At 46.6% G+C, this 10,989-nt stretch overlaps 1 protein-coding gene across 1 annotated transcript in view; it reads right to left on the bottom strand.

The window, feature by feature from the left end:
- Positions 1-10,989, bottom strand: part of RCN1 (reticulocalbin 1, EF-hand calcium binding domain) — a 12,675-nt gene continuing 1,686 nt past the window's right edge. Inside the window, exons 2-7 of the mRNA XM_010831881.1 lie at positions 10,360-10,444; positions 7,743-7,971; positions 6,569-6,747; positions 4,840-4,900; positions 2,055-2,254; positions 1-1,183 (exon numbers count right to left, since the gene is read on the bottom strand). Coding sequence (XP_010830183.1) covers positions 1,076-1,183; positions 2,055-2,254; positions 4,840-4,900; positions 6,569-6,747; positions 7,743-7,971; positions 10,360-10,444 — 862 coding nt within the window. The 3' untranslated portion in view covers positions 1-1,075. The remainder of the gene's footprint in view (positions 1,184-2,054; positions 2,255-4,839; positions 4,901-6,568; positions 6,748-7,742; positions 7,972-10,359; positions 10,445-10,989) is intronic.

Raw genomic sequence — 10,989 nt, 5'->3', positions numbered from 1 at the left:
CAGTAGAAAATCCTCAGAGGGATCCTTTATTCATTCACTTTCTACTTATAAGGTGGAATTTCAACCTGTAAAAGTTCTTTCTTCCAGTTTAGCCAGTGACTTGGAACACTACTTTGTCAACTCCATAGTGTAAGGGGTCCCAGGGCAGGTTGGAAGGCTGTGGATTCACCGGACTGGGAGAGATGGGTTCCGGAGCTCCACTAGGCAGGTTTCCCTAGGACCCCACTCTCTATTCCTGTCCGAGGTCAGCAAGGCAATGGATTGGATTTCTAGTCACTTTTTCAAAGATCAGATCTACTTCATTTACATGTCAAGAAGAATTTCTCAAGTATAATAAAGTGTTTACCATTTTCCTATAGTTCTTCAAATGCCTGACATTCATCTTTTCTCTCTACATTTAAAATTCCTTTCTTTTTCATATTACCTTTCTTAATTGCTTCTTATTGTAAAAAAAAAACAAAACCAAAGACAAAAAAGATGGGTGGATCTGTTGTGCACATTAGCAGGTTCATACAGAAAAATGCACAGAGGTTTATATGCCATTTACAGTAACAGCTCAGAGTACAGTCAAGAAGGAAGAATTTGAAATAATCAGCCTTGCTCTGAAAGAAGCCTGTGTACGAAGATACCACTGAAGCTTAATCAGAATTTTCCTTTACCAACTATTAACAGTGGCAAATGTAAAAAAATCTGCAGTTAAAATGCACAGCAGTCACTCCATTATACTGTCCTCTCCCCACCTACCCAACTTCTGAAAAATAGGGCTTTTCAAATTTCATTCTTCTTTAGTTCAAATTTCATGGAAAAAAGCTAAAAAGTCATGTTTTAGTAAGGTATCCCCATAGAGCACTGCAATTTACCAAGATTTTAATGTGCTTGAAGAGAAATGTTACTCAAAGAATAGTGGTGAGTATTTTCCAGCAAATATTGAGTAAAAAACAATTTTAACCCCAATCTGAGGTGATAAATTTGCTTTCTGTGGAGACATAACTGCTGTAAGTGAGACAATTGTAGCAACCATCCAGGACAATAAAACAAAGGCTATGACAGTCTGTCATGTTATGGTGAGTTTGCATCAGAGCTCATCGTGGTTTTTGGTGAGGTCTTCCCCATAATTGGTAGCTTGGCTTCCAACAAACATGTTCCAGTTGTCTAAGATCTCCTCTTTAGTGAGCTTTTCATCCTAGAGGAGAGAAGAAAGCGCTTTGTCACAGAAACTCTGAGTAAATAGCTCAGCCTGACACTCATGTTATTTCATTGATCTGCAACGTTTAAAATATTACAATTCATAATTAAGAAACTGCTGGGTATCTCTTTCATCTACCATCACTGTTCTGCAAAACCCTAAATGGAACAGCCTCCTGCTATAAACACTGTGCTAAAATATATCAGAAAAGTCCTCAAGGAATTCAGAAGCCGGAGTCTGGTTATGTCTACATGCAGTGCTGGCATTCCCAAAACAGGCTCTGAAGAATTCCACTTCCCTTTTATGGCCTGACTGCAGAACCTGACTGTCTCCCGAGAATTCGGAGCAGTGATCAAAATGGGAAGAGGCAGGACCTCTTTCACATCTTATATATTTGCATATTGACCGTGGATGTTGGCACTGGAGCCAGCACAGTAAGCTGGCCTGATGCCTGGGCCTTCATGTGATGGGATCCCTTCTGCCTCACATGCTGCAGATGTCTGATGAGAGTCTGCTGAAGGAATGAATGGATGAAAAGCTGGTCCTAGGGTGATGCAGGGCATACCTCTTAAATCCTTGCCTGCCTACAGCCAACAAAGTGACCGGCACTGCGATCCTAGGAGATGTCAGTGAACCTAAGTGCAACCCACAACAGGCTCTCTAGGAATAGGAACATCTGGCCTAATGAGCTCACTGCGGGTTATCGCGATGTCGGCCAAGTTCACAGGTCTCAGATGTAGGGCAGGAATGAGAGAGATCAATAAGGGCACGGCCGCACAGGCCAAGACAAACATCTAAGAAGCAAACAGAAGCAATCTTATGTAAACTGTCTCCCTTCAAGGAACAGTTCCAGAACACTGAGAAATACCTTGTTTTTGTCTGACTCGTACACCAGGTGCCTGGCCTCGGCCTGCGCGTGGTCGTAGTCTTGGGGAAGGATCCAGTGACGAATCTCATCTTTGTCCAGCTTCCCATCCTTGTTCAGATCCCGGAATTCATTAAACTGCTCCCGTTCTGACAGTACCCAGTCTGGCTCAGGGCCACTCTCCTCGTGGGAAAACATATCAGCTAGAAGGGAAGGCTGTTCTTGGTTATGAAGACTAGTGGGAAGGTAAATCTAAGAAAACCTGACCTCCAGCAGTCAAGAGACCTAACCAGATACCTGGGGGGCAGTCTACTCTTGGGTAAAGAATACAATGATTTATCTTCTCTAAGAGCCACTGAGTGAAAGAGAAAGAACTGTGCTTGGAAGCCAGAAGGTGAATTCTGCCCTTTGACTTGGTCCAGTACCTTGTCTAAAGGGCAGACAGTAATTTATTATTCAAAAGGTTATTATCAAGGTCAAATGGGACATTTCTGTGAAAACCCTCTACAACCCAGCCTGGAACTATACAGGTGAAAACTAATAATAATGACCAATACCAGCACTTTCTATGGTCCAGATGCTGTATGGAATGCATACTTTTTTAAATTTGAGTTTTCATTATAATCCTATGAAGTAGGTGTTGTTATTCCCACTTTATAGATGAGAACACTGAGGCACAGCCTTAACCCAAGGAGGACCCATAGCTAGCATGAGAATGTAGTTGACTATACAGGAACACGAGCACTCTGCTTCCAACCCATAGTCTTAACCACTGTGTTTATTACTGTTGCTGTTTATATCATTTCCAGAGGGCTTTTACATATATTTTACTTCACCTTTAAAGCAATTTTATAAGACAGATCAATAACCTTGTTTTACAAAATGGCAGGGAAAAGGAAAAAGGCAAAGCTTATCCACTGTTTGCTAAGCCACTAGATTTTCTAGGAAAAGAAAGATACCTTGTAGGCAATTTCTCTTTGATGGAAACAGCTTGGAAATGTCAGGTGGCAGAGAGAGTAGATAGATAGTGAATGAAGGAAAAAGAGAGGCAAGACCCTGGCTGGGTTCAGCTACAAGTAGACTCACACCATCCTGGAAACATGGGTGCTGTGCCTTCCCGTTTTACAGATGAGGAGACTGAGGCTTATAGGCTTATACGGAGTGATTACATGACTCCCACAGGGTCACAGAGTTAGTAAGTGGAGAAGCCAGGACTCTTAATTCCCGCGTTCTCCCCACTGTATCATGTCACCGCTTGTCCCTGCCTGTAGAGAAGGCTCCTCCCTAAAGGAAGTAGCTTGCTAGACCAGATACCTGGTCTCTGACAGCAAGTCGCTCAGAATTCAGTTTTCAAGAACAATGCCCCCATCAGCCTCTCTGCCAGTGTCCGGTGCAAAAAAAAATGTTTCTTTTAGGCAAAGTCACTCAAGGGTTTTGCCCCCGCCATGTACCTTTTCAATGCGGATCAGGAAGAGAGTGAGGCAGAGCACACACTTGAAATCAGAAGAGCTACACCGTCTTAACCACCCTGCCTCCCCTTCAAGTCGAATTCCCTCACCACTGGGTGTGCGGGGCTCTGAAACTGCCCTCACACGCGTGTGCACCAGGCATGAGACAGGCTGCAGTGTGCACACTGACGACGGGGCTGTCAGCACTGATTGTGCTACAGAGGGAATGCCACCGAGATGGCTTCAGTTACTGAGGCGAGAGCTGCCGTCACCACAGACACAGGAGAACAGCGTCTGCTGCTTCAGACCAAATACAATTCCGAATGGCTGGCAGAAACTCTGCTCTCCTTTACAGCAGGTACTTGTTCCTGTGTTTGGGGGGCAGAGTTAAACAAGCACGAACCGGAGACTGATGGCACCATGGGCGCTGCTTTTATTCAAGGTAACTGACTGTGTCTATTAAATATCTGCACAAAAGTTATATCCATCCCACCCCTCAAACGATTTTCCAGCTTTTACTTTACTGACACTTGGGAAGAGAAGAGCTATCCTGGGAAGGTGGCCTGCAGCTGGGGCCATGTGCCAAACCTCCCAAGCAGCAACCGCTGAGGATCAAATGGAAATATCCGCGCTGCCTCCTTCAGTCCCTCAGGCTGGAAGGGCTCTAACCAGGAGCAGTGGTTTCTGACCTGGGGGCTTAACTGGAGCCTCCTTTGACCAGGGCTCAGTTACCTGCAAATGCACTTCTGGATGTTGCTCAAGTGCAGCCCTTCAGAACAAAAAGCTGGGAACAGTACTCCCAATGAAAGACCAAAACCCAGAGGCATAAAACAGCCGTATGTGGCGAGACTATGCATTCTGTAAAAGGGTTTACCTAAGGAGGAACGCCTTTCTGCAGACAGCTTGGGCCTGTAAACAGTTCTGCTGACCACAGCTCTGTCTATTCCGTTTCTAGGCCCCGCTGGCAAACAGTCTGCTGTAGAGTCCGTCCCGCAGCTCTAGGTCCCCTCTAGCCCCCCTCCCCAGCTCTGGGTCTCGCAAAGGGAGAAACTCTACAGTGTGATGAAGAGCACCTCTCAGAGCCGTGGGGTCAATGGCTGGCCTGGGCTCTTCTCCACCAGGAATGCCTCCCTGAGGCGTTGTATTGCCTGCAAGGCAGTGCACTGACCCTGCACCCCTAGGACTGCTGTGACAAGTCCCTCTCACTGGGAAGTCACAGGAGTGACACCAACAGACTTGCAGCTGCTGCTAAAGGAGACATCTGAGGAAAAGTAGCCAGACGTGGGTGGAGGACTGGTGCCCACTTGGGACAGAGGAGCAAGACTCCAGGCAGCACTCACCAATATACTCATCCTGATCCACAAAGCCGTCCCCATTCTTGTCGATGTCCTCCAGAGTTTCCTAGGAAGCAAAGGGGGAAAAGATGCAAGATAGCTCCGTGCGCTCAGTAAATCTAACTATTGTCCTCCTCTGTCTGGCTTTTATGGCTTGAGGACTTCTGGCTCATCTCCTGACCTCCCTGGGCATTAGTTTGTGATCTGTAAAAGAGAGGCAATGCCTTCTGTCCCTCCTCCCCCAGCCTACGATTTTAAAAGCAGAACACTCTCTGCAAATGAAAATGTACCTATAAGCCCAGATGTTCTCTTATTATGAAGCTCTGCCAAGCTAACCACCTCCACTCTCCTGCCTAATCGTCTCTGAGTACTGTGAGGAATCCAGGTTGAAACCCACTGGACTAAAATGATCACCAAGATAGATTCCACTGCTAACTGGACTATGAACACCAAGGTGACGTCAGGAAAATATGAACTGTGAACAACTGGAAAATCAAAGTATATCTGACTTGAATACATTTGGTGGCCCATAAGTAACAGCGTATAGAAAATCCCAAACGAACGTTTTGGCCACCCAATATTATGTTGTGTATTCAGTACATTTGGCCTCTAAACTAGGGTTTTTGTTTTTGTTTTGCTAGGGTAAGTAATTAAATGAGTCTACTGTCCATTGTCAGAGAAACAAAGGCATCCTGAAGAAAACAGCCAACCTGAGAATTGAGTCAATCCAGAAGCACATAATCCACTTCCCCATCTTCACTGTCTTCTGGCAAATTAGCCATCACTAAGTGGATGTTGGGTGTTAAAGGAATGATTCTTAGAGCCATTGCCCAGTCTTCAGGGTCACTGTGGTCATAAGGATGAAGCATCCATAAGCGAACCCATCCAAGACTGGAAAATGGAAATAGTCCAGGGCTGGTTGTTTCCCAGCAGCAAAACAATTGGAACTGCCTCAGGATGCCTGCCCTGGAAACAGGGGATCGGCGTTTGCTTTAATGTCAAGGAAAATGAAGACACTTGGGACCCGACAAGACACTATGGAAAGCAAATCCACTCCAAGGGGAGCACCCTTTCTAGACATGGTCTGACTTTACGTTTCCATGTGATTTAACAGTCCAGTGCATTCCATTTCTGAGTCTTATTCTAGTTCCCTCAAAGCTGGCAAATGAGGCTCGTTAGTTGCTCACTAAACCCATCTGCTCTTTCTGGGCACACATCTAAACTGCCAGCGTAGGAGCCCATGTCAAATGTAGGAGCTCATGGAACATAAAAGGAAGGGAGGTGTCATTTCCTGGCCAGTACAGTAAAGGCATACCGTGCCTTCTCCTCAGTCCTTCTCTTCTTCTGTCTATCAGATGAATACAGGGGATTGGCCAGGATGACCCCAAAGCCACAGGATGGTGGAGGACAAGATGGAAATGGCCTGGGGGCCTGCCAGCACTTGAGAACCACCCAGAAGATCCACTGATGGGGACCATCTGCCCTGGACTCGGTATAAGCAAGAACTAATTTTCGGTTATTGTGTTGAATAGCTGGGATTGGGGGCTACTTGTTACAGCAGCTCCCCTCCCCTGACTCATCTCCCGAGTACATAGGCATTCCAGTGTATTCCACTTCAGAGTCCTTGTCCAGTTGCCCTTGGGCTGAAGAACATTCTCACTTTGCAAGAAAGGATAAGGTTTTGGTGCTGCTTTGATTCGGTCTTTTCCCAGTCCGGGCTCTTTGGATATCTTACCAAAACCACAATTTCCTTCATATGCTCAAACTCCTCAGGATGCAGAAAGGCGGTGAACTCCTCCCGGGTGGCTGTCTGGTCACTATCGAGGTCTGCAGCCTTGAACCTTCTCTCGTCCCGTGGCAGCATCTTTTTAAAGGTGTGATGATCTGAGGTATCCTGAAACTCTGTGGGGTTTCCTACAGGATGTGCACAGAAACATGAACACTGAGCTACCAAGGAAAGTGTTTCTCTCCAGATCACGCCCCGTGGTATTTAATATGAAGGGCAGAAGGTCCTGATGTGTTGGGTTTCTGAAACATTTGATTTCAGAATGCCTCCAGTGTCTGTCCCTCCAGGCCACCCTACAGCCAGGCCCTAAAGGCTTGTTAGGGGCATTACAGCAAGTGGTGGAAAACATAGGCTAGAGACCATATTAATATCCTACTTCACTTTGTGGTACCCTACTTTCATCGTATTCTTTGACACAGAACATACAAAGGCTCCCTCGTACCTAGGACATCTGTTCTAAGTTCCTGCGAATCTTTCAAGACCTCTCTTAATCTAGCTGGGAGTGTGTGTCTTTGGTTCTCCTCAGGCCTGTCCTGTTACATATGGCCTCTACGAGGCAGCCATCTAGCATGTCTGCACCCCATGCTGGGCACACACCACTCCATCATTCCTCCCAAACAAGCATGTCTTATGTCCAAACCTTGCCCACTGCTGAAGGCATCGTTGCACCTTTGTCCCTCCAGCTGACCCACCTTTCCCACTCGTCTCCATCTCTCCAGATACAAATCCATTCTTTAAGGCCCAGTTCCCAAACCACCCTCCACCAGGAAGCCTTCCGAGACTGTTCTAGTTTACCCAGTCCTTGCTATCTGAAATTCAGCACACATGCTTCCTCTCTGCTTTGTTCTCTGGGTATGCCTCTGAGATCGTAAGCTCAGGTTGGAGAGCAGCTTATTTTTTAGTAGACCTTCACCCCCTTCCACCTACAAGTTCACTCAAAGTAAGCAGCCCAGTGTGTTGTTAGTAAGCAAAATAGGACGTTACACTGTTCTACTTAAGCAGGTTCTACTTAGCAGACTGTGACATCTTCCTGAAGTAGGTAGATATGATGAGAGAGTAATTTCCCACAAGAAGCTTGTTACTTGGGCCCCAGCTGTGTAATCGCTCCTGCAGCACCTCTTACCTAGGTAGTAACCATAGGTGGCTTGCTTGTATTCTTCCCAGGAAATTTTATCATCTTTGTCCCGATCATAATCCTTCCAGACTTTGGCGACATTATCATAGATGTACCTTTTCTGCACCCGTTTGATCCAGGTTTTCAGCTCCTCGGTGGTGACAAAGCCGTCTCCATCACTGTCAATTCGATCAACAATTTTCCTGTAGTTTAAAAAAAAAAAAAAAAATCCACGAGGCTATTATCAAGGCTTGTGTGATCCTGATCCAGAAAGAGATCAAACACCTGCAGAATCTAAAATGCTTAAGTGCTAAAATAAAATCAATGACCCAGTGATGCTTGAGAGGATCTTAAAGTTTAAGTTTTCCAAGAATGATATGTCTCTCTCCCCCCACCCAGTGCCAACAGCAGACGCTAGCGGATCAGGCTGTTCTGTCCTCATAAACTTGATGTGACCTCAGAATCCTTCGCAACACAGTGCTCTGCAAATAGACACTACCAATTGAGTGAGCTCATTTGTAAGATGAAACCTAGCAGTTTTCCCTGATGTAGTTTAACTCCCTTATTTTTAAAGTAATGAGGGAATAATTGGTACCACTGGAGTCAGAATCCATGTCCTCTGGCTCTAAACCCAATTCAAAAGATGGAAGAGTCTAGCTTTCTAACTAACCCAACAAAAAATAAGTGAGATTTTTATTTTGCTTTATCTCATCACTTTGGATTCAAAGACTTGAAACTTAAAGCAGGAGGAGACCAGATCGCTGACAGAGCAAAAAATGTCAGGGATGAAAGGGCCTTGACATCGTGGAAACTAAACAAGAAACCTGAGCAGCTGCAGGAACCTCAACCTCCTGCTCTTAGGGTGAAGGCCACTATGTCCACTGGCATATCCTGCTCCACAGCTGGCCCGGGTTCCAGCAACTCCCCACTGGGCTTCACTGCTGCTGCTGCTGCTAAGTCGCTTCAGTCGTATCCGACTCTGTGCGACCCCAGAGACGGCAGCCCACCAAGCTCCCTCGTCCCTGGGATTCTCCAGGCAAGAACACTGGAGTGGGTTGCCATTTCCTTCTCCAATGCATGAAAGTGAAGTCGCTCAGTCGTGTCCGACTCCTAGCGACCCCATGGACTGCAGCGTACCAGGCTACTCCGTCCATGGGATTTGCCAGGCAAGAGTACTGGAGTGGGGTGCCATTGCCTTCTCCTAGGGCACTGCATACCCCTGTGCAGAGCAAATGTCAAGCTGGGAACCTCAACAGTGTCCATCTCTTAGGCCAGAGGGCCCATGCTGGGGATGCCAGCCCTGAGAGGAACTTTAAAGACTCCTGAAAGCTACTTCCAGTGTTTAAGAAAGTTTTACCATAGTAGTTCATTTACCTGAAAAGAGGTCATACAGGCTAATTAGGGATTTGTTTTCTTTGCTTTGGGGTGGAATTTTATCAACTCCAACTTTCTTACCGTGAACACAAGTTCAAATTGGCAGTTACTCTTTGATCAGAAATGGAAATGAGCTCATTAGTACTTAAGTCTCCATCCCCTACCTGAACCTGGGTAGCCCAAGTTCCTCCTTCTCAGGAACTTGGCCCTTCCTTGCAATTTTGACAGGTCTCAAGACTGGAAGACTAAAGGTCAAGTATCTTGCTTCCAGGAAATGACAGCCAAACACAGCAGAATTCTTTCAATACCGTCAAGTGTTTAGCCTACCTACTATGTGCCAGGCACTGCTCCAGTCCTGGCAGTGGTGACATGCCCATCAGTTATCCAAAGCCAACTGAGAAGCAGAATCTCAAACCAGCAAAGACCAAATGACGTCAGACAGTATACAACCTGCTTTTTGGATAGGACAGCATCCAACGTATGCCAAAGAAATATCCAGAACATAGCTCAGCCTGACACATAGTAGGACCTCAATAAATATTTGCTGGAAGCATAAATCATCCTAACTTCTCTCTTTAAAAATCTCAAACATGAGCTATAGGAAAAGGTAGCTATGATGTAGATAAACCAAATGCTACAATCAGAACACCAGGATCCTAGTCCTGAGTGATCTCGGGCGTATAACTTGAGTCTCTGTTTCTCCATCTGTAAACTGGACACCTACTTTACAAGGAATGTTGGGAGGGTTAGAGGAGACAGTGTGCACCTTTCCTCACTAAGGACGATAATCCCCAACACAGGTGGATGGAGAACTCAAACAGGTAACAGAAGTAAGCAAAGCAGGAAGTCCCAGGTGGTCCAGTGACTAAGACTCTGATGAGCTTCCAAAGTAGGGACCCCCAGTTTGATCCCTGATCCGGGAACTAAGATCCCACAGGCCACAACGAAGACCCAGTGCAGCCAAATAAATAAAATTAAAATGTAAAAAAAGAAGCCAGCGAAGCATCAGGGGACTGCCCACCAGCTGCCAAAGAAGGCTGCTCAGCTCTGCTCCAGGCAATGACCTCCACAAGGAATAACAGGCCATGGGTGTCAACAGAAACCAAAAATCGGGGTCTGTATGTGAAGTCACTACGATGCTAAATGTTGGCAAGTAATTTTTATTTTTTTCTAAGACTGTGCACCACGTTTGCAACTTCCCGAAGCCTATGGGTCCCTACTTTTTTGTCTTTGGGGGCCTTAGATCTGCCACGTTTTCAGAATCTATGCGCAAGACGGTGGTGACGAAGCTGCCCTGGACCCAGCCAAGCTCCCCGCTCTGCAGCCCAGACTTGGAGCTGTGGACAGAAAGATGGCTTCTCACACTCAGCCCATCCCATACGGCGCCCACCTTTCATTTCCAACCTTCCAACCCGCACTCCCCCCGCCCACCTCTAGCCCAGATTTACTTTGTAGGTGAGCAGTGTGTCTACTGTCCCTGCAGTGGCTCAGGCCAGAGACCAGAGGCCACTCTAGATTGCTCCCTCCTCTCCCCACCCCCGCCACACTGAGCCAAGAGCAAGCACTGCCAGTTCCAGCCCCAACGTGGCTCAGGGTTCAGCCTCTCCCACCGTGCCTGATTCAGGCACTCACGGCCACCCATGCCCCAGGCCCCCCCTCTGTGCCTCGGTTATGTTCTCTGCCCTGCTGCCAGTCCAACTTTCCTAATGCATTTTGGGATAATAACGTTTCTACCATGTACAGGATAATGTCTAATCTCCACCTCACAAAAGTCCCTCTGTCCTGCCTTGGCCTCCTCGCCACTCCCACCTCCCACTTCCCTGTCCCTTTACTGTCCCAATACCCGGAATCCAAAGGAACAGATTTAAAACTGTCTATAAGC

The sequence above is a fragment of the Bison bison genome, unplaced genomic scaffold, assembly GCF_000754665.1.
Source record: "Bison bison bison isolate TAMUID 2011002044 unplaced genomic scaffold, Bison_UMD1.0 scf7180017864531, whole genome shotgun sequence".
NCBI classification, from domain to species: domain Eukaryota; kingdom Metazoa; phylum Chordata; class Mammalia; order Artiodactyla; family Bovidae; genus Bison; species Bison bison.
The sequence above is the reverse complement of the archived record's forward strand: the minus strand, read 5'-3'. Positions and strand labels throughout refer to the sequence as shown.